Source organism: Malaya genurostris, chromosome 2 (genome assembly GCF_030247185.1).
Source record: "Malaya genurostris strain Urasoe2022 chromosome 2, Malgen_1.1, whole genome shotgun sequence".
Lineage (NCBI taxonomy): Eukaryota > Metazoa > Arthropoda > Insecta > Diptera > Culicidae > Malaya > Malaya genurostris.
The window spans coordinates 92,091,953-92,116,107 of record NC_080571.1 but is presented as its reverse complement, the minus strand read 5'-3'; the positions used below and the strand labels follow the sequence as shown (position 1 = coordinate 92,116,107).

The 24,155-nt window shown below is 37.6% G+C and overlaps 1 protein-coding gene across 2 annotated transcripts in view; it reads left to right on the top strand.

The window, feature by feature from the left end:
- The first annotated feature begins 5,944 nt into the window (after window positions 1–5,944).
- The window catches only part of LOC131429478 (tubulin alpha-8 chain-like), a 47,748-nt gene continuing 29,537 nt past the window's right edge, over window positions 5,945–24,155 (top strand). The window contains exons 1-3 of one of the 2 annotated variants that reach the window (XM_058593616.1): window positions 5,945–6,126; window positions 20,195–21,413; window positions 21,473–22,010. In XM_058593616.1, the coding sequence (XP_058449599.1) occupies window positions 6,115–6,126; window positions 20,195–21,413; window positions 21,473–21,552 (1,311 nt within the window). In that variant the 5' untranslated portion in view covers window positions 5,945–6,114 and the 3' untranslated portion in view covers window positions 21,553–22,010. Of the gene's footprint in view, window positions 6,127–20,137; window positions 21,414–21,472; window positions 22,011–24,155 lie in introns of those variants that run through there. The other variant, XM_058593615.1, reaches the window with a different exon arrangement.

Sequence of the window (24,155 nt, the reverse complement as noted above, 5' to 3'; positions counted from 1 at the left end):
TCCATGTCGTAAAAGGCCACAAAAATAGGAACTCCTAAGTCAAGGTGTATTTCCGTGCCGATGGCTGAATGGCTGCAGGAGGTTAAACATTGCAGTCGTGAACGGAATATCTTGGGTTTTTCCCTTACTGGATACACGCAATGCTTGGCAATCAACTTCTTTGATCATCGCTTCGGCAGACCAGAGATTAGAAAGCTGAGTGTCTGTGGGTGTCCTCAAGGTGGTGTACTATCCCCATTTTTATGGAACCTAGTCGCTGATGGTTTGTTAAGGAAACTAAATAACCTTGGATTTCCGACTTATGGTTTTGCCGACGATTATCATATATTGATGACCGGTATAAGCATTAACACTCTCTTTGATTTAATGCAGCAGGCCCTGCGATCTGTTGAACAATGGTGTTGTCAGGTTTGGATTATCTGTAAATCCGGGCAAAACATCAATGGTGCTTTTCACTCATCGTGGGATGGTTACAGGAGCTCGTCCGTTGCAGTTCTTTGGTTCAGGGGTCACTGTGGTCGATCAGGTTGGATACGTCGGGGTTGTTCTTGACTCAGGACTGAATTGGTCTGCTCACATTGATTTCAGGATTAAAAGAGCTTGCATGGGGGGACGAGTATAGCGTGATGGGTAAGTCGATGCCTTTCACGCATCCCGCCTGGGTTCTATTCCCAACCCCGCACATAGGGTCAGAAAGTTTTTCTGGCCCGAAGAGGCGAATGACAATAATGTTAAAACCTCTATAATTGAAACAAAAAAAAAAAAGCTTGCATGGCTTTCGGCCAGTGCAGACGAGCTTTTGGGGGTCATGGGGACTCAAGCCCGGATATATTCGTTGGATCTACACAACTATCGTTAGACCTATTTTAGCATATGGATGTCTTGTATGGTGGCAGAAGGGAGAAGTCGCGACAGTTCAGTCAAAGCTAAATCATCTCCAAAGGATGGTCCTAATGGCGATGACAGGAGCATTCACGACAACTCCTACTGCTGCTCTAGAGGCGCTACTGTGCATTAAACCACTACATGTGTTCCTAAAACAGGAAGCATTGTCTTGTGCATGCCGTCTTAGGGTTGCGGGGCTTTGGAGCAGTGGCCCATTAGAATATGCTACCAGTCACACTCGCTTGTGGTCTCAAGTGGTTCCGTGGGATGAGTATTTACTCGCTCCTAGTGACCTGACTCTCACATGCAGTTTTCCTTTTAAGACATTCAATGTGAGCTATCCTCTTCGTTAGGAATGATTGTCTGGTTGTCTGGAACGACAACTTGATGAACACATAGTTTGTTTTACGGACGGTTCTCTGTTGAATGGTCGTGCTGGTGCTGGTGTCTACTGTCGTGAGGTAGGCTGGAGCGGTCTCATTCACTTGGTAGATGCTGTACTGTGTTCCAAGCGGAGGTCTACGCAATTCTGTGTGGAGTACAGTCGGCACTTCAGCAGAGGATCTGTGGTAAACGTATTTATTTTTGTTCCGACACTCAGGCAGCCTTGAAGGCACTCAGTTCGAATGACTCACGGTCGAATCTAGTGATCGCATGTCGAACTCAAGTTGAAGACCTCGGCATTTCAAATGCTGTTTGCTTCATATGGGTGCCCGGCCATTCTGGTATTACTGGAAATGAATGGGCTGATGAGTTGGCTAGAGCTGGTGCAACGAATGATTTCGTTGGTCCTGAACCAGCTTTGCCACTTTCAACTAGTTGGATAAAGCACAAGATACGTTCTTGGGCTGCGTCCAGGCATGCCAGCTACTGGCGCGGCTTGCAAACTTGCGCTCATTTCTCCAAGCAACATTGCAGTGTTCTGGTCAGAGCTCTGACTGGACATTGCAAACTCAATTATCACATGGCTACTATTCAACGTGCTGAGTGTTATTCGTGTGATTTGTGTGAATGCGATTATGGTACTTCATATCATCTGATATGTAACTGTCTCGCATTGACGCAGCTACGTATCCGGGTTTTTGGTTCTCCATACATGGTTGGGTCTGTGTATGCGGAGCTAAAATTGAAGGATATTCTCTCGTTTCTCACCCAATGTGGTAAGGAGCTATAGTCAGAAGGGTTCATCGTTCTTCCTGGAGTGAATGAATCCCTTCTGTGTTCACCTTAAATAGGGTTTGGCAGATTGTTTGGCATCCTCTGGGGGGTACCGCATTTGCTTCTGCTCGTGCATACTGCGAGTCGTTCTGCGTTCTTCCGGGAGTGCAGAGTGGTGTCGCTTTTGTGAGATCTCTGGGTCCTCTCGGGGGTTGGAGGTTTTATTAACAGCAGACTGTTCGGGACCTCGTAGAGGTTCAGAATTTCCTTCTGCTTCCACTAAATGTGATCCTCAGCAGATTGTTCAGCATCCCTTAGGGGTGCAAAATTTACTTCTGCTTTTATGTGTTTTTGTGTCGTCAATTTTTCCCATCCTCCTAGTCCAACCCTTACCATTTCCTTTCAATCCTTCCCTCTTATATATCGGAAAAATGATGCTAAAAACAAATTGATGGCAAGGCACAAATCTCCAAATATCAAGGGGAACGTGCCATTTGAGCCAATTTGTTCTGATTCCTGATTCCTCACTCAAAACTTTGAGCACTCGGAAAGCAAACTTTGCTTTCAACAAATACAAACCTACCTTTCTTTTTGGATTGGATATAGCTTTCATCTGAAAAAACTGCAACCAGTTGCAATATACGATATAACGAACTTAGTTTGGTATATACAATTAGCGCACAAATTCTGAGTAAAAACACTTTCCACTAAGAGTTTACGGCATTTTTACATTTCGGTTTAGAAATTTAAATATGGACATATCGTAACACATGTGAAAAGCATCAAAACAATTTGCAAGTAGTTTCAACAAGACTATCAATTTTAGCTTTTTAATGGATTGTTTTGGTCACTTTTCATGAGTTTTTTGGCTAATAAACCTATTAATAAAACCAATTTCATTTCTTTGTGCTGTCTTTCAGCAGTGATGGTGATAGATAGATAGAGTCAAAATTTCTGATTTTAATCATAAAATTAGCTCAGTTTTTGCAATGATTGAGTGGAAACATATATTGGAGAAGTCAAATGAATAAAAAACTTACAGAAAAGATATTTTTTTGGAAAAAGATACGCTCAGAGACAGGACACGAACCTGCGTTCTAATGCATTACATGCATACGCGCTACCATTTCACCACCCTAAGCCTTGTGATAGACACAGCTCTAAAACACGACTAGGCATGATAGAACGTACATTGAATATGGTCTACATCCTGACCGTCTAAGACTAGGGTCAAGTATCATATACCATTCGACTCAGTTCATCGAACTGAGCAATCTCTATCTCTCTCTATCTCTCTCTATCTCTCTCTCTCTCTCTCTCTCTCTCTTTGCGTGTATGTGTGTATGTGTGTGTGTCAAATAATCTCACTAGGTTTTCTCATAGATGGCTGAACCGATTTTGACAAACTTAGATTCAAATGAAAGGTCTCGTGGTTCCATACGGAATTCCTGAATTTCATCCGGATCCGACTTCCGGTTCCGGAGTTATAGGGTAAAGTGTGTTGAATATTGTACACCGTCACTTAAACCGGCGAAACAAAACACGTAAAAAATTTTCTAAACTGGTCTCAAAACTACAAAAATCGGTGGTCATTATCAGTAGGCTACTAAACAAACTGATTCCAGCTATCCTGGTTCCCGGTATCCGGTTCCGGAAGCACCGGAAATAGTGGTCATATATACCAAAATGGATCTCACTCACTTTTCTCAGGGATGGTTTGACCGATTTCCACAAACTTAGATTCAAATGAAAGGTCTTATGGTCCCATACGGAATTCCTGAATTTCATCCGGATCCGACTTTCAGTTCAGATTTTATAGGATAATGTATGTTGAATATTGTACACCGTCACTTAAACTGGCGGAACAAAAACCTTAAAAAATGTTGTAAACTGGACTCAAAACCGTTATTCCTAATCTTAGGCTCAAATGAAAGATCTTATGGTCCTACCAAAAATTCCTGCATATTTTCGGATACAACAAACATTTAAATCGTCATTTAGAGTGCGATGGCAAAATTTGAATAAAAACTAGTAGAGTTTGTACGTCATGTTAGTTGATGGCCGTACGAACCGACTTCGATTATACCGGTTCTCGGGTTCCGGTGCCGGAGGTGCATATAATAGTGAACCTACTTCGTTTTCTAAAGGATGACCTACGCGAGCAAAGCACTGTTTCATTCTGTATGTTATGCACATACAATCTCTTGGTTTCTTTCAAAAATCGAAGAGAAAATTTTTGAATAGAATACCACAATATTATACATAAGAAAGGCATCATTACAGCACTAGGTGGATTAAAACAGATTTTTGTTTGAAACTTTGTCGTTAAAATCAACTAATTCAAAAATAGTAATACGAAATAGGTGCAGAGCTAATTTCGGTTGTTCCGTGCAAAAAAAAAACATTTTTGTTCACATTCAATATTCAAAGGACAGTTTTTTGAACAATCTCTTAAAAATATAAAAGAAAATATGAGTTGTATAAGAAAGGCATCATTACATTATTAGGTGGATTATAACAGCTTTTTAAATTCATTCAAGAGCCAAGAATATGTGTTTTGAACGCAGGATTTCAGTATTTATATCGCATGTTTTTGATTTTACTATAAACAACCTCCATAGATCAACCCAGCTGAAGGCTGAACAATACGAAAATTCAGCTTTTGAAGTCAAAATAATTGTTCACGCATCTATTGCGAGGTTCAATTTCATTAGCGAACCACTCACTCAATAATTTCAACAGAAAAAAGGAATGACCGGTTGCGAGGTACGAAATTATCGCTACCTATAGCACCTTGAGTTACGTGGTTCTGGCGAGTGCGATGATTCCCAAAGGATCGACAAGTGGTCCTTGGCGGTCGGAATTTGCAATTCATTCAGTTTCAACATCGGTAAACCCTCTTGGGCCCGACTGACGTCAATAAACTATCTCGGCGGAGATCGTTATTTGTACTTTTTGCCTTCTTTTCCTTGATGATTAGACCTGACTTTTCTGGAGAGTGTTGTTGTTTGTGCGCGCAAACTGTGTCGACAATGATCTGTGTAAAAGAAACGAATCTTCGGAGATGCGCACGAGGGGAACAACATCTCAAGATAGGCTTACTTTATTGGCTCTTCTAATTGATTTGCAATAATCTGTTCGACTCGGCTGTTTGCTCATTCAGAACAATTAGTGCTGACTGTTTGGCGTACACAATTCTGTTTGTAGAGAATTAGGTACAACAAATACTAATATGCAAAGTTCTAAGGTGGTTATTAACGTTTTTTGTTTGTATTACTTGTTAGTCCCACTGCGTTGATTAGCGGAATTACGCACGATACTTTGTTTCGTGCTGATTCAATCGCGTTTTATTGGATTTCTATCTTTTCCCTCAGGTCGGCGTCAACTAACTTGAGATTTCGCCGATAGATGGCACAGTAACTTAGGCAAGTTTGTGTTCGTTTATAGTCTAATGAACTTTCTTTTCGCTAGATTACCAACAAGAACCTTGTTGTGTTGCAATATCGAATCGTCAAAGTACGGATAACAATTATTTCTTTCTCACGAAATATTAGAACGTGTTCACTCGTTGAGAGTTGTTGGAATGTCAACGAACATCTTTCAATCAGAGACAATGTAAGGAGAGCGTAAATAACTCATCCCTTGGGATGGCAATAATTCAACAAATTTCATCCGACATGTTGGCAATTTTTTTTTGTTTTATAATGAATTTGGCATGTCTTCAATTCGTTTGAAATGGCACTGATAGCAAATATTTATCCCAAACGAACAGCTTACCTCACTCTCTTTGCATCCACCGTGGATTTGATTTGATTTCCGATGTTGTATCATTTTTTACACCTCAAATGAAACCGTTGCCATCGATTGCAGTAGGCGATGGACGCGGATTCGGTGAGAATCATCAGCTGTTTGTGTTTGCATGTCTAAATAAATATCCGCATCGTTCTCGGTTTCGGCAACTTACGTCAAAATTTATTCGTGAAAGAAATCTACGTAGAAAAGTAAAACACTGCTAAGCAAAGACGACTTTACACCTCTTCCGGAAATTGCTAGGCACAGTATCAAAAAAGAATGGCTAAAAGTGTAAGTAATTGTATATTCTTGACAGATGTTTTTAAATTCTGACAACTGTTGAATTGTTTTTGTATGACGAAAAAAAGTTTCACTTGGTTATGGGGGATTATTATAATTAATTTATTACTATCAAAATTTTCAGAGACGGACGTTGGTTTGGACGTCGATATTCTCAATTTCAGTTGTCAATCAAAGTGATATAGCAGAAATCGCACTAAAAATCATACTGTTCTGTACAAAACAAACGTACAGTAATAGTACGCTTACCAGTGAAAACCAATACCAGAATATAATACAGTGCAAATATGGTTATGATTGGTTGCACTGTGTTCTTCTCCTAGAAGGTTGATGCACAAAATGCATTCCCACAGTTAAAATTAATTCAATTATTTCTGTAAATACCGTTTTACGTCAGCTCGACGGACGCATCAATGACGGTGCATTTTTATTTTCGAATTCTACGTCATTCTGATTAACAGATTTTGTAGATAGCCTTGCAGTTTAACGAGCAATAAAAGCTTGATCACAATTAGATATAATAGTGATAATAGTATATTTTTGCCACGTGTTTTCAGTATATCTATATCTGTTACTCGCAATGATATCCGCCATGAATCTGTTGAAAACTTCGTAATTCTCTGGCTGTGGCATCATTTGTCAGCGGTCTCAAGTGGGTATAAGTATAGGAATTTATCAGCCAATTCGATTTTGTCACCGTGAGCTACCTGGGCGAATCGCAAATACGTAATGGAATGGGCGTCAGTACGGTCCTGTGGATTCCATAGCCATTGAAGAGTAATCCGAGAAATTACCAGCAAAAAATATGGTAAAATAAAATGTGACTTTCTCCGATTTGGATGAAGTTCTATACACTTCTTCAGCATGGTAAATCAATTATTTTGCACGGTTGGAAAGATCGATTCGGATCGAGACTGATTTAAAAAAAAAACGATGAAAAGGGCAAATGTACGGCGTGAACTTTCTTTAGGTTTATGATCGTCAGAACTGTTGCTAATCCAAAGCTATCCAAAAAAGGAGCTGTAAAAATCACCGGACACTGTAAAAAAACTATACATTAGTTCTTGAGTCGAATGCTTTTGTTCATTTATGCAAAATGAATTGTTTGTCGTACTGAAAATCGGTACAAAGTAACATCCCGAGCGGAGTTTGTGAAGTCTGATGACTTGCTATTTGTTTCTGGAATTACTCGTTTTTTTCCGTCCCGGCGGCAGTATCATCTTCACCAAGATATAGGAAATCATTCAGGATAACACTCTAAGGAGTTCCTTTTCGCCATGTTTGACCAGTTCGCCTGGAAATATATCATTGTCAGGGGACACGGATTCAGCCTACTTCTATTTTACTCGCATTTCTGGGATGTCCTTGACTGTCACGCCGCTTCATCGAAGTCGTTTTTTTTTTCAAGTTACGAGGGTATACAAGGGTTGTAACTTATGTATTCAAGCTAAAAATGAAAACAGTATTATATTTGATCGGAAATGGTTTTATTGTTTTTCAAAATATTCCCATAGATGATCAATACACTTTTGCAAACGTTTGAACCAATTTTCTTAACATTTTTTCTACTGGCCCGAGCAAAACAACTGATTTTGGACGACTTTCTTTGAGTTCATCGGCAAGCAAACAACGACCACGATTGAATTCGTTTTACCATTTTTTTTACAGTCGCATAGGATAGTGCTATACTGTCAGAAGTCGAACTAAGTTGATTGAAGCACTCTTGTCTTGATAATCCACGACAAAAATCGTAATAAATCATTGCACGAATTGTTCGCGATTCAATTCAATTTTTTTGCTGAGGTAAAATTTTCAACTCACTGCAAACAAAACAAATAGCGCTCAAATGACAGATTGTTCTGAAAATGGTAATGATTAAAAATGTCAAACCCAGTGATGGAAACGTCAAACCCACCAGGCAACACTTAGTAAAAGTAAAAACTTACGTATCAAGATGAAAATACGTGAGGTTACCTGAATATATTGATGCCAATTATTAAACTGAGAGGCATCACTGTGTGCTGGGTCGTCTAGATCTTCTTCAACGATTTTACCACACGAGGCGCGGACAAATTCTCGATTCCTAACTGCTTCGCGATCCACATGTGGAACTTACTTGAACTTTTCACTTCATCGAAACCTCCATTAACGAACTAAACGAGGGTTCGTAAACCGAGGTAGTTCGTAAAAATAGTTTACGTTATTTGGGATTTGGTTCGTAAAACCTTTTTTAATCCTCCTATTGGTGTAATGATGGCTTTCTCATATCAGTTATATATTCAGAAACATCACTAGAAGATTCAGTCAAGGTTTTTTTTGCAAACTTGAATAAAATCAAAAACTCACTTTGGTTTAAACATACCTTTTCAATTTGTAAACAGTTATGTCAAGTTAATATATATTTAAATGTGACAACCCTTCAAACTATTCAAAATTGAAAAAAAGCATGTAGTGGGATAGGCGGTGACGTTTTATTCTTCCGTACCAGCACGTACCGATGCATACCGATTTTGCATCATTTTGTATGATAGTTTAAAAGTATTAATACTCATTACCCTCTAATTTCGGATCCGTAAGTCGGATCTGGTTGAAATTGCACAGTGAGAGCTTTAATTTGAAACATGATTCGTAGAAATCGGTTAAACCGTTGCTGAGAAATCGAAGTGAGTTCCGTGTTAGGAGTGGTTCGGAAGCGGAAACCGGAGACTAGTAGTTCCAAAGTAGATTTATATATCCACTTCACTAGATGAATTTACTAATAAATATAATAAAAATTTGCACCTCGTTTCGCAATCAATTTTGAAAAAATCCTCATGAAATTGAAAATTTTTCACTTGTCGCGCTGTAATACCGGAAGCAAAAGTCGGATATAAATCAATTTTTAAGTACTTTTTAAAGAATTTCAAGACCTTTCATTTGCATCTTAGTTTGTGAAAATCGGTTATGAAATTTCCGAGAAATTGAGTACGCATTTTCTCATAGATTTTCATATATTACCATGTAATTTCGAAACCAGAAGTCGGACAAAGATAAAATTTAACAGCGAGCTATGAGACCGTAAGACCTTTCGTTTGAAAATCGTATGAAAATCGCGTGACCGATATCTGAGAAAAGTGAGTGACAATTTGGTTCATTCTTTGGTGCATATGACCCTGTAATTTCGGAACCGGGAATCGGTTCGGGATAAAATTCAATAGCGATCTATGGGATCATAAGACCTTTCATTTGAATATGAGTTTATGGAAATCAGTTCAGCCATATCTGAGAAAATCGAGTGACACATAAAAAAAGACATTTATTCAGTTCGTCGAGCTGAGTCGAATGGTATATGACATTTAGCCCTCCGGGCCTCAGTTCAAAAGTCGGTTTTCACAGTGATTATATAGCCTTTTCTATATGAGAAAGGCCAAAAGTTTACGTTATTTGGAATTTGGTTCGTAAAAATAGTTTTGTGTAATGAATGTGAAAACCACTAATCATATAACTATTTTCGGAACGAATGTGAAAAGTAGATGCAATAAAATCTCGGTTGATTTTTCAAACGGACGTATAAGCAAGTGACAGTTTCTCTTTCGGTTATTGTGACGTGATTATAGAGTTTTTCTTGGATTTTACAGTTCTGTTTGAAAGTCGAAGATTTCGGGTATCATTTTATACAAAGAGTTGAGTGACAAACTTGAAAACCGCTTGGTAATTAATAGAAGAGAAACGGCTTTTGAAAAATTAACCTTACGGCCTTTTGAAAAATGAACCGAGGAATGATATTCGTGGTCCGAGATGACGACTTCCGATTTATTGATACTCCCTGAAACCCCTTACAATTAGGGTATTTTCGGAACGGGTTTGACGAGTATATGTCGGAAAACGATGTTAATAGTGGTTCTGAACTCCAAGAAAAACGATGTTTCAGAAATCTTTGATGGCGTCTTCCAGTTTATTGATATTTCCTGAAAACCTTCACAATATGGGTATTTTCTGAACAGATTTGATGAGTAGATATCGGGAAACGATGTTTGAGGTGATTCTGAATTCCGAGATGGCGACTATCGGTTCACTGATGTTACTTGACAGTCCTTAGAAAACGGATATTTTCGAAACGGATTTGATGTGTAGGTACCGAAAAACGATATTTGACGTCGATTCGAAATCCAAGAAGGTAACTTTCAGTTCATTGATATTCTTTGAAAACTCTTGCAATGTGAGTAAGAGTTTTCGAGAAATGTCGGTGTACCGGAAGTCACCAGCTTGGATTTCGGAACAACCTCGAGAATTGTTTTCTTGCATCTACTCATCAAATCTGTTCCAAAAGTATACCACTTATGGGAAATTTTAAAGAATATCTATAAATCGAATTCGCAAATTTTGAATTTTGGAAAGACCACAAACATCGTTTCGCGGCAGGGTCGTAGTGAGCATTTCTGACTCTTGAGACGAATTAAAAATAGTCGTCCACGTCAAGTTGTTAACAAACACCATGAAGACGAACACACATTATATCATTTTTCGGTAAGGTTATCTCGAGCAACATTTTCAATTTTAGTAAATACTTGTAGCTCTCTTGAGTGTTACATCATAATTCTCGCATTGGAATCGAAACATCAACATGGCAGATATGAAATTTTCCTTAGCCATTAAAAATTACACTTAAACAAAAAAATAAATCCTATAGCCCACAACAAATGTGTCATAGACATACTTCAAACTTTGTAGTTTTTTGAGAGAACTGCATTAACAATGCATAATTGCTTAATTCTCGCTCTAGTCATTTCATTTTCGGTGTGTTGTTCTTGCTAAGTTGTTAGACAATACAAAAGGTTTTATGAAAGCTTCAAAACGACCTAAAATGTCTTGGAAATACCTGAAACTTCGACATCTAAAATTACGAAAATATTTTTTTTCAAATCAACTCTTGAATTTTCAAAAAATTAAGATTTCCGAAACGAACATTTTTTTATTCCAAATCGAAATATTTTTTCATAGCATATGACAAATGGCCTTAAACTTCGAAATCTGTTGTCAATAAAAAAAAATATTGGAAGAATATCGACTCTGGAGCTTCGAAATAAAAAAATCCTTTCTTCGTTTCCAAATGTCTTAGATTTGCGTATAATGTCGAAATCTGGTGTCATTTCGACGTTTAAGGCAACTTTAAGATATGTGACATCAAAAATAAATTTGCGATTTCGGAAATTTCAAAACTCCCAAAGTCGGTTTTTTTTCAAAAATAACAGACAATTATAAAACATTTGGCATCGAAAAAATATTTTCCATCCCTTATGATGATGTTTCAAGTTTGGAGATTTTAAAACTTTAACCGCCGGGTATATCTGATTTAGCTCAAATTTTGCATAGGAATTGTTTAGGTTCTTTAACTTTTGAATACTACCGCTTTACGAAATTAGACATGATCCCAAAATATTGGCACCCTACAAAGAGGATTCCTTTGGGTTGTTTATCTAAATCACTGTTGGTTTCCGCTTTGAACATTCCGGAAGCAGTTATTTTTGGTGTCCCTCATATCCTCATTAGTATTGCGGTAAAATGTACTTTCGATATTTGTTCAAAATTTTGAATTTCCTGAAAAGTATCGTTAGTTTGTTCATGTTGGTGATGAGAGGTGTTGTGTCAACATAATTCAATTAAAAACAAAACATTGTTTGTACGATTCCTTGCCCTCGACCTGGAAGGATTCTTAGTGTCAGTAGAATCGTAGTACTAGTCATGCAATGATTCTGAACACTGAGAATCGGTTTTAAAGTCTGATAAAACAGAAAGGCAAAATTCCTCAAAACGAATGTTATCCCAAGATTTTTGCTTTGTACGAACAAGTCAATCCTACCTGGATGCATAATGTCACCCATGATAAAAATCATCCAGCACTCGATGATCGTTGTCGTTTAACGTCTTGAATGGGGAAAATCAGCAGAATTCCAACAAAAATCATTGCCTCTCATGCAAGGCGAACGGCGCATACAAATCTACAGAAACCGCACAGAATGCAAGTCGATTCAATACTGAGTCCGAAATTACTATGCAAAATGCAATGAGATTTAATGTAACTGAAATTGTCGTCTCTGTTAGGGGAAGCTAGGAGTACGGCTAGTACTACAATCCTACTGACACTAAGAATCCTTCCAGGTCGGGGTTCGAACATACGACAACTGGCTTGTAAGACCAGCGCCCTATGCATTGAGCCGCCAACCCGGGCGTAAATAACGAACAATGTATAATGTATGGGAAATTATACATTGTTCGTTATTTACGCCCGGGTTGGCGGTTCAATGCACAGGGCGCTGGTCTTACAAGCCAGTTGTCGTATGTTCGAACCCCGACCTGGAAAGATTCTTAGTGTCAGTAGGATCGTAGTACATGCATTTTCATGTATACACGGAACGACCGAAATTAGCTCAGCGCCTAATTCGTATTACTGTTTTTGAATTAGTTGATTTTAACAACAAAATTTCCAAAATAACTATAAAATTAGTTAAAATTGAGAATTTATTTGCTGAAAAAAACTCTTATTTTTAGAGAATGTGTTTAGTTGGCGAATATTCTGGACACAAACCAGCAATATCTCAATCCAACACGAAATTCTCATTGACAACAAATTTTGTTTTTAAAATCAGAAAATTTGTTTCTATTTATCTATCACCAGTTTATTAGCCACAAAATTCATGAGAAGTGTCAAAACAAAATAATCCAATAAAAAGCTAAAAGGGACAGTCTTGTTGAAACTGCTTGCAAATTGTTTAGATGTTTTACGCATGTGTTACGATATATCCATATATAAATTTCTAAACCGGTATGTAAAAATGACGTAAACTGTTAGTGGAAAGTGTATTTATTCAGAATTTGTGCGCATTTGAAGCGATTGTGCGTAATAATGTTTTACGCGGAACAGTGAATTGAGTTTCGAATGTTGCACTCTAATTGTACATGTCAAATGATGTTTTTTTGTATCTTCCAACCTTCCGGGTCACGCCGTTAGATGTACTACTTGAATTCGGTTTTTATTTTCCGAGTGCTCAAAGTTTTCAGTGAGAGAGTCGATTTCGCGAAGTCAAATGAAGAAAACAGCGATTTAGAAGAAAAATGTTCAAAAAGAAGTTTATGTTTCGCTTATGTCTTTTTCTCCAATACAACATCGTATTTATAGCTGCCAATATAGAAAAGACAACCGCGACTGAATTTTTTTTCTGTAGTAGTGTGCCATCTAGTGGCTAGTAGTCATTACGGTGCGTTATTTCGGCGACAGAGCGCCATATAGCTGCAAATTGCAGAAACCAATTCAACCATTTATGTTGGTTGAAAACAACGTTTTATTTCTCTAATTCAACTAAAAAATTAGTTGAATGGATATGAAGTGTGCCTTAGCTAAGAAATGACAATTGGTGAATTCAACTAAAAAAATAGCCATTTCAATAAATATTTTATTATTATCAAGGAACTTAGAATTAAAAAATCTAAATTAGCAAAAGTAAGATTTTTTTAGTTGTCTCAAAAAATAACTAACTAAAATCAGAAAATCAACTAATTTTTTCGCCAAAATGCTGATATCGGTCTTTCCGTGTATCAATGATAATGATTACGGTTGCATCTCATCGGATTTTTTAGCATGGAAAAAGGAAGTACATGAAATGAAAGTCAACAAAAATAAAGTTGGATTTATACCGTGAAAACTTTTTCATTCTTCAGTACTGTCTTCATCTAAAGCGTTGCACTTGACCCATTTTTTCTCCCGTTGGAAAAAAAATTTCAAGGCCTTCAAAATAGGCTTTCGTTTCTGCAATGACCTCAGCATTAGAGCAAATTTCTTTCCATTCAGAAACCTTCTCAGGTTTGGAAATAGATAATAGTCGCTGGAGGCCAGGTCAGGAGATTATGGGGGATGGTGGACCAATCCGTACCGCAAATCATACAATTTCACCGTTGCTTTTATGCATGAATACGCTGGTGCATCTTTTTCCATAGATTGATGAAAACTAGAACTCGTTTGACACAATCAGCTGTTATTCAAACAGTAGTTTATAAATTGTCTTGAAACTGGTTATGGGGCCATCTAAAGGCTTGTTCTCAACAGAAACATACACGGTTTGAAACTATTTACGTATTCTCTGTGAAAGGCCCAGGGCTTTTCATTCCATGTAGTATAAGACTAATCTAAAACTTAATCTAATTTAATAATCCATATTGTAAGTATTTTGAAGGAATATTAATAAACCGCATGTGTTTTTTGCATGGATATTCTTCGGTATTTTAGTTCTCATGACATAGTTTTAATGACCGTCGTTTTAAGCGGCAATTTGAGATTTCAATCGTAAATCGAATCAAATTTGATGGATTCTAAGTGTGTGACAATCGATTGAACATTCCATGAGATGTTGAAGTAAGTTCCACTTTAGAGTTTTTCGCCATTATTTACGGTAATTCCAGAGCCGGTATTCAGGAACTAGCACACGGAACGACCGAAATTAGCTCTGCGCCTAATTCGTATTACTGTTTTTGAATTAGTTGATTTTAACAACAAAATTTCCAAAATAACTATAAAACTAGTTAAAATTTATAATTTACTGTGCTGAAAAAAACTCTTATTTTTAGAGAATGTGTTTAGTTGGCGAATATTCTGGACACAAACCAGCAATATTTCAATCCAACACGAAATTCTCATTGACAACAAATTTCGTTATTAAAATCAGAAACTTTGATTCTATTTATCTATCACCGTCATTACTGAAGGACAGCAGTGTCAAAGCAAAACAATCCATTAAAAAGCTAAAAGGGACAGTCTTGTTGAAACTGCTCGCAAATTGTTTAGATGTTTTTCGCATGTGTTACGATATATCCCTATATAAATTTCTAAACCGATATGTAAAAATGACGTAAACTGTTAGTGGAAAGTGTATTTATTCAGAATTTGTGCGCAGTTGAAGCGATTGTGGGTAATAATGTTTTTACGCGGAACAGTGAAGTGAGTTTCGAATGTTGCACTCTAATTGTAAAAGGTGATTTTTTTGAGGTTAGGATTTTCATGCATTAGTATTTGCTCAGATTTTTTGAGGTTATGATTTTCATGCATTATTATTTGCTCAGTATGCTCTGACATTTCATCATGAATAGACTTACTAACGAGCAACGCTTGCAAATCAGTGAATGGGCCCTAGAAAAGTTGGCAGAAAATCCGCTTTTTTATCGACAAATTTTGTTCAGCGATGAGGCTCATTTCTGGTTGAATGGCTACGTAAATAAGCAAAATTGCCGCATTTGGAGTGAAGAGCAACCAGAAGCCGTTCAAGAACTGCCCATGCATCCCGAAAAATGCACTGTTTGGTGTGGTTTGTACGCTGGTGGAATCATTGGACCGTATTTTTTCAAAGATGCTGTTGGACGCAACGTTACAGTGAATGGCGATCGCTATCGTTCGATGCTAACAAACTTTTTGTTGCCAAAAATGGAAGAACTGAACTTGGTTGACATGTGGTTTCAACAAGATGGCGCTACATGCCACACAGCTCGCGATTCTATGGCCATTTTGAGGGAAAACTTCGGAGAACAATTCATCTCAAGAAATGGACCGGTAAGTTGGCCACCAAGATCATGCGATTTGACGCCTTTAGACTATTTTTTGTGGGGCTACGTCAAGTCTAAAGTCTACAGAAATAAGCCAGTAACTATTCCAGCTTTGGAAGACAACATTTCCGAAAAAATTCGGGCTATTCCGGCCGAAATGCTCGAAAAAGTTGCCCAAAATTGGACTTTCCGAATGGACCACCTAAGACGCAGCCGCGGTCAACATTTAAATGAAATTATCTTCAAAAAGTAAATGTCATGTACCAATCTAACGTTTAAAATAAAGAACCGATGAGATTTTGCAAATTTTATGCGTTTTATTGTTTAAAAAAGTTCTCAAGCTCTTAAAAAATCACCCTTTATTATCGAATGATATTTTTAGTATCTTCTAACCTGCCGGGCGACGCAGTCCGGTGTATTACTTGTATTCGGTTTTAGTTTTCCGAGTGCTCGAAGTTTTCAGTGAGAGAGCTGATTTCGCGAAGTCGAATAAAGAAAACAACGATTTAGAAGTAAAATTTTTCAAAAAGAAGTTTATGTTTCGCTTATGTCTTTTTCTGCAATACAACATCGTATTTATACCTGCAAATATAGAAAAGATAACCGCGACTGAAATTTTTTTCGGTAGTAGTGTGCCATCTAGTGGCTAGTAGTCATTACGGTGTTAACGAGCGCCATATAGCTGCTAATTGCAGAAACCAATTCAACCATTTATGTTGGTTGAAAACAACGTTTTATTTCTCTAACTCAACAAAAAAATTAGTTGAATGGATATGAAGCGTGCCTTAGCTAAGAAATGACAGCACGTTTATTTGGTGAATTCAACTAAAAAAATAGCCATTTCAACAAATATTTTATTATTATTAAGAGAATTAGAATTAAAAAATCTAAATTAGCAAAAGTAAGATTTTTTTAGTTGTCTCAAAAAATAACTAACTAAAATCAGAAAATCAACTAATTTTTTCGCCAAAATGCTAATTTCGGTCTTTCCGTGCATAACCCAAAATGATTCGTATGGCCATAAATTAACACGCCAAACAATTTACATCTTCTATATCTGTATAAATTTTGAAAACTCATCATCCTGTAATTCCAGAATCGGATAAAATTCACCAATTTTGTATGGGACCAGGCCCGTGCGCAGGGGGGGTTTTTGGGGGTTTTAACCCCCTCCATGAAGAATTTTTTTAAAATTAAGTTTCATGAACAATGGAGTACTTATTATATTAAAGTACAAATAACTTTTATAATTTTTTATCAATTTATAAACTGACATAATTTGAAACCCCCCCCCGCGCACGATCCTGTCAGAATTCGTTTTACATTTTTGGACACCCCCCTCTCCCCTTAAAACCCCCACCATGGATGATTCCTGCGCACGGGCCTGTATGGGACCATAAGTCCTTTAATTTGAATTTTTGTTTTTGAAGTTCGATGGACTTTTTGAGAAAATGATTGAGCTTTGAGAAACGATTCGATACTGGAACCGGAGTTCTAAAATCGGTGTAGCCGAAATCAGCTAAACTCAACTGAGTGTGTAGACATCTTTGAGAAATTGTAGTGCGAATTAAACTTTTGCGAATTGAACCTCCCGAATCGAAAACTGAATACCGCTTAAACTGAAATAAATTTATTTAGTAATCCACTATCCAAATCTGCCAACCCGATAAACCTGATTAATGTATGTAAAATGGACCTTTTTATACTAATCACCCTGTATCCCCTAAACCAGAAGTTGGACCTGACTGAAAAGCAAGATGTTTTCTAGATGTTTTTTTTTACGACTTTTCATTTGAATCTTAGATGGTTCTTAGATTTCAATTGAATCTTAGATCGGTTCAGCCTTCTACGAGAAAAATGAGTTGCATTGTTTTAATTTCGTTTCACATATCATCCTGTGGTTCCGCTATCAGAAGTCGGATCCAAACGTAATTCAGGAAGCTTGTTTGGGTGTATACGAATTTTTATATGAATCTGAGTTTGGAGAAAACGGTTGAGTCATCTCCGAAAAAAAATTGAGTGAAATTATTTGTCACACATGCATTTGCTGATCTCGACGAACTGATTCGAATGGTATATACTTGTTATGTTTTCCAGCATTTATTGCTGTAAGTAGTTGAAATAAATATAATTATGGAACTACTTTCAACGTGAAAATGCTGCCACCATCTTGTCATATTTACATTATTGTTTACATATCATATTTGAACGATTATGCTGCCAAAAATGAACCATGCTAAAATCGGTCCGAGGCAAAAAATCATGAAAAAAGATGCTGTTCACAGTAGTTTTTTACTCAGAAACAATTGTATGTTACATTATAAAAAATCATGTTTCACGTTGCTCCCAAACATTGCTTTGTCATACAGCGCTCAAAACTCCTACAGCTGGAATAGGAGAAAAAGTCGCTTACACAAAAATATCGATATTTCCGTTAAAAATGGACGGATTTTAACAATCTATGGCTTGTTGAATAGCTATTACCGTGTGAAATCTAAGTCTGAAAACATATTTTGTTTTCAAGGTCAATTGTGACAGATGTTGACATAAAACTTCGTATAACTCAAAAAGTGAACATTCGATCTCAAAACCATTCAATAGTGTTCAGGATGGCGGGGAGACCTTTCATTTACGACTAGTTTGATCAAAATCGGTCCAGCCATCTCTGAGATCTCGACCTCTTACTTGACAACACACATACAGACACACACACATACACACACGGACGTTTGCTCAGTTCATCGAGCTGAATCGATTGGTATATGACACTCATCCCTCCGGGCCTCGGAAAATATTTCTAAGGTTTGAGCGAATTCTATACATATTTTTTTAAATTTATAAAATAGGTAAAAAAGCTTTCGTTATTTGAGATTTGGTTCTTAAAGAGGGTTACGTAGGAAGAGGTACCGTCAATAAGGTGTTCGTAAACAGAGGTTTGGATGTCCACTAGGGTGGGACAGAATATTGATATCAGCTCCACCAAACTTTTCGTGTTCCTTTCGGGTCCCATAAGCATCATGCAAAATTTTAGCTCGATCGGAGAAACTATATATTCGCGTCCGCGGATTAAAATCACGCATGTGTTATTGCCGTAGTAAATTTATCGAGGAGGAAAACTTTAAAAGACAGCAAAACAATCCGACATTTATAGAAAAAGTTATTGAAGGAAAACCAACTCAAGGTCCAAACGATGGCTTACTCCTTAATATATCTAGCACCACTGCTGCTAGAGGTGGTAATATGATTGTGCCTTCTTTTATTATGCTATAACGGTTGATTTGAGTTGTTTGATGGTTTCACAAAAGTTTCTCAGCTGAGTATGAGGATTATTTTTAAGTGACAAGCCATGTTCCAAAACTCACTGTGAAGACACATGCACTGATTTTTAGAGTTCATAGTTATCATAGTTGATCTTCAGCCGATTTTTTGTTAAAAGTGAATATCTCCATACTAAATCTCATACAAACTTTGAACCGCGGGCGCGAAAATATAGTTCCTCCGATCGAACTAAAATTTTGCATGGTGCTTATGTGACCCAGAAGGAGTACGAAAAGTTTGGTGGAGCGAGAAAATATACCTTTTCATCTTTTTCACATACAACCTTGTCCCACCCTAATGTCCACGTCCATAATTTTTCGTCAAAGCACTTCTTACTTGGACGCCGTTTCAATAACCACATTTTGCACATTTAAACAATGCACTCCAAGCTAGTTATGTCCTCGATTTGATCAATTATTACTCATGCCTATTGCATTTAAAAAAAAGTTTTTCATGTTTTTCGGGAACAGTCTTTATCCCCGAATGAAAGAATAACTGATAGTAAATGAGCAGAATATGGTAACACAGTAATTTGTTGTTTTTTGTTGTGTATAATTTTAGCTAATCTATAAATAAACTTTATTCTGACGGCTCAGTTTAGCTGACGCAACGAACCGTACCTACACAAAAAAGAATAAAGCTGTGCAAGAACCCGAAAGCATGCTGAGTCTCTCTGTGAATACTGTTTTTTTTTATAAGAGCTCGCCTCTGTCGTGGAATAATGAAATCCGTTGAGGTTAATTTAAGCTTTTTTTTAGAAGACGTTTTTTAAATAATGCGTCTCTAATTTTACACCTGCTTTCGATACAGCTCGATGTGAGTAAAGTATCGAGTATAAAAACATCATTTTTATCTTCGATTGGAAACATGTACATAACAAGAAAATTTATCATAATTTAACCAATGAAGAATGATGTCGAAACCAAAAATTATATTGTCAATCCGATTGGTACTACGAATTCTTAATCATTATTTCTCAACACTGATTCTGTGGGCACTCATTCAACAAACATAACGGCCGAAAGCGACCGGTGACCGGTACTTCGGCAAACCCTGTTTTTATCACACAGCCAGTAGGTTGTTGTCAACTTTTACTACAGCTTTTACGTCGGATTGTATGTCAAACAAGTTGACTTGCGTGATCATCGTACTAATAAAGGCTTTTTGTTTACAGCGCGAAATTATTCAATTGCATGTCGGCCAAGCGGGCGTACAGATCGCGAGCGCATGTTGGGAGTTGTACTGTTTGGAGCATGGAATTTATCCGGATGGACGGTTCTGCGATTGCTCAACGTACGATGATTGTAGCGCATTTTTCAGCTGTGACAAAAAAGGTCGCTGCGTACCGCGGGTGGTGATGGTCGATTTGGAACCATCGGTAATTGATGAAATACGGCTCGGCGCCTACCGGCATCTGTTCCACCCGAGTACTCTCATCACCGGCAAGGAGGATGCTTCGAGTAATTTTGCGAGGGGTCATTTCACGCTGGGCCGACTGATGATCGATTCCGTGATGGACCGACTGAGGAAGGTCGCGGAAGGATGTTCAACCGTGCAGGGCTTTATGATATTTCACAGTCTGGGCGGCGGAACGGGTTCCGGTTTTGGAACGCTGACCCTGGAGAAATTGTTTGAAGATTTTGGAAAAACAACAAAAATTGAATTTAATATTTTTCCATCGCCAAGAATATCACCGGTCATCGTGGAACCGTACAACGCAGTTCTTTCCACGCACGTCGGTATGGATTACAGCGATTGTTGTTTTTTGCTGGATAATGAAGCTATTTACGATGTGTGCGACCGCAGCTTAAATGTATCGGAACCGACATACACCAATCTCAACCGGCTGATCGCACAGATTGTGTCATGCATCACAGCGTCGTTGCGTTTTTCGGGGGCTATCAACGTGGATCTGCTGGAGTTTCAAACGAACCTCGTTCCCTATCCAAGGATTCATTACCCGCTGGTCACGTATTCACCTTTGATCCCCTATCGAAATGCGAAACATGAGCAACTGACCACATCCCAAATCACATCGGAATGTTTCGAGCCGGGAAGTCAACTGGTCAAATGTGATCCCCGCACAGGAAAGTACATATCCTGCTGTATGCTGTACCGAGGCGACGTATCTCCGGTGGATATTAATCGCTCCATACAGGAACTTAAGATGAAGAAAGCAATTAATTTTGTTGATTGGTGTCCTACGGGTTTTAAAATCGGTATCAACTATCAACCGCCCATTTCAGTGCCGGGTGGGGATTTGGCTAAAGTGGATCGCGCTTTGTGTATGCTTTCGAACAGCACTTCGGTTAGATCTGCCTGGGAACGGATTATCCGAAAGTTCGGTCTGATGTTTGAGAAGAAAGCATTTTTCCATCACTTCATGGATGAAGGTGCCCGTTATAATTGTTTCAATCGAAAGCAATGTTTGATGACCGTTTTTGATTTTTAGGTTTAGAGGAAAGTGATCTTATCGATGCTAGAGAAAATGTGTCCGCTCTGATATGCGACTACGAGGAGGTTGAACGATAGATTCCCTGAAAATAGCCAATTGGATGTCTTTAAACTTCATTACGTTCTGTTCGTTACGCACGCAATGTCATTAAGATAGCTTATAAAACTGCCGAGCAGATGACAATGGTTTTTATTTACTCATAAAACGTATCTGTGCGATGTTTGTGCTGTGTGTGCTTTCATTGACCTTGTTGTTACCCGCTTTCCATGGGTATTGCACCGCAACTTTTTCCGGCGAAGTTTTGGAAGCGTGCTCCTTCAATTCACTCGTAGCCGTTTCGGAACGCTCCGGTTGGGTACTGTCGAAGGAGAACTGTGGGGAGACGATTGCCGCCGAGGAAGCTTTCGAAGTTCCTCCTGTAATTTATTATGATTTTGCTGAAGCGTTGAAATTTTATACTTTGATTTTCGTGGATATGGACGGTACCCCAGAAGAAGGTCGAGCTTTCCTGTACTGGCTGGTGGTGAATGTTCCGGTGAGTATATTAGCGTATTTCAATGAAGCAAAGGTTTTTTTTATTGTAACGCGTCATTTTTGCTTACGTTTAAAATATACTAAAACCTGTTTGAATCCACCTAGTAGTGTAATGATGCTATCCCCATATCATTAATGTTCTCATACACTCAAAAAAATCCACACGTTAATCTTATGCAAAAAAATCACGTAGATTCCGAAAATGGCTTTGTCATCGAATTTTACGCGATGTTCTTAACAACCATCGGATCATGATTGAATATGAAATGGACCTTCTGTCAGAATCATTACTGTTGTCTTATATTTTTTATATGTCACGTAGTTACTTGAATTCATTATGTCAACCATATGATCATTTTGTACTCGGAGGCAAAACGCAATATGGCGTCTGATGAAAAGCTTTATCACTGTGATTTTAAGGTAAATAATTGCACATTAGCTGAATTGAAGTCTAGCTGATTTCTATTATACTTTCAGATCTAATATTAGTACCCAGCAGAAGTATAGTTCATGAGTAAATGTAGCAAATGTTATTGAGTCAACTAAATGACTCTACGGAACCAACCCTCAACAACTTATTTGCATGACAAATCGGAATCACGCGAATTCTGTGTATCAAAAATACGAAATACAATTCAATTCTTTTCATTCTACAGCTCAAAAGGTAAATCCTCTAGATTGTGTTCAAGCACATCAATCTTCTAATTGAACTGTACATCGAAAATAGTCGTCAATCACAATACATGCATCTCAACCCGTGAAGTGAATTAATTAGTTTTGGTACCTATATTCATTATTAAGATTCAATATAGAACGTAGTAACAATTACATGAAAATAATGTGACTATTACGTAAAACTCTGGTAAAAAGTAAGCTTCGATGAAAGTAATTTTACAGTACAATTTGAATGAACTTCGTGTAAATTTCACAAAGTTATTCTATAGAATCTACGAAAAAAGTCACATAGGGATTATGTGATTCAAATGTGGACTAAAAGTTCATGAGTTCATACTGTGTCACCTATACTTCACCTAAGTATTACAAGAACAGTTATATGGATAAAAACCACATACGTTTTCTTGTAAAGACTGTCCCAGAAAGTGTGGACGCACTTTGATTTCGCTGTAAATAATTCACAAGTGTTAGATATTCAAATTTTATTCGATATACTGATAATATTAGACTACAACAACAGAATATTATTCTCAACATTTGCTACTTAGCCATTGTAGACTAGCTGGCGCACCTTTTTGCAAACGTTCCTCATTAAATTCCGTACAGACTTCTTGGCGACAAGTTTTGACACTTTTTCCAATCTTTTTCGAACTGTTGAATGGTTTCGGCTGCCGAGACATGTTTCCTAAGATGTGCCTTCGTTAATGCCAAAATTCCTCAATTGGTCGAAGTTGTGAGCAATTTGGTGGATTCATGTCTTTTGGGAAGAAAGTGACAATTTTGGTAGTATACCATTCTACCGTTGATTTCGAGTAGTGGCAAGAAGCAAGATCTTGTCAGAATACAACAGGATCCTTGTGGCTTCGAATCATGGATAGGAATCGTTTTTGTAAACATTTTTGCCTTTCTTATATAGAAAGGTTATTTATTTATTTATTTATTTCTGTTTATGTCCATCGGATAAACGAATCTAAATGGACAGATTGGGTGGGAAAAAGCCCATTTGAGTTGAGTCTTGTTTGTCATTCTCATACGGGCGTAAAAACCACCATCTTTTAAAACAGTTACAGGAACAAAAACAACTACAATAATCTTAAAACGGCTAACTACATACTAAATAAATAACATAAAAATAAATATTGTAAAACATTGTCAAAACATAAGGGCACATCGTTTAATTTTACTAGCAAAGCGACTAGATGATTCACCAAACTCGAAGTGATCTTCGACTGCAGTGAACGTTCGAATACAAGCGGCTATCGGTTCATTATATCCGAAAAGAGTCCTGTGGAATCTGTGCTGAAGCAGAGTTGCATTTCGCAGTGTTCTACTCGGTGTCCGAAAATTCATTTCACAACGTAACTCAGGTGCATCAATCTCTCCGTTAATCAATTTTGCGACGAACAATGCTTGCTGAATTTTTCGGCGACGTTGCAAAGTATCGATACCAATTAGTTTACATCTATCAGGA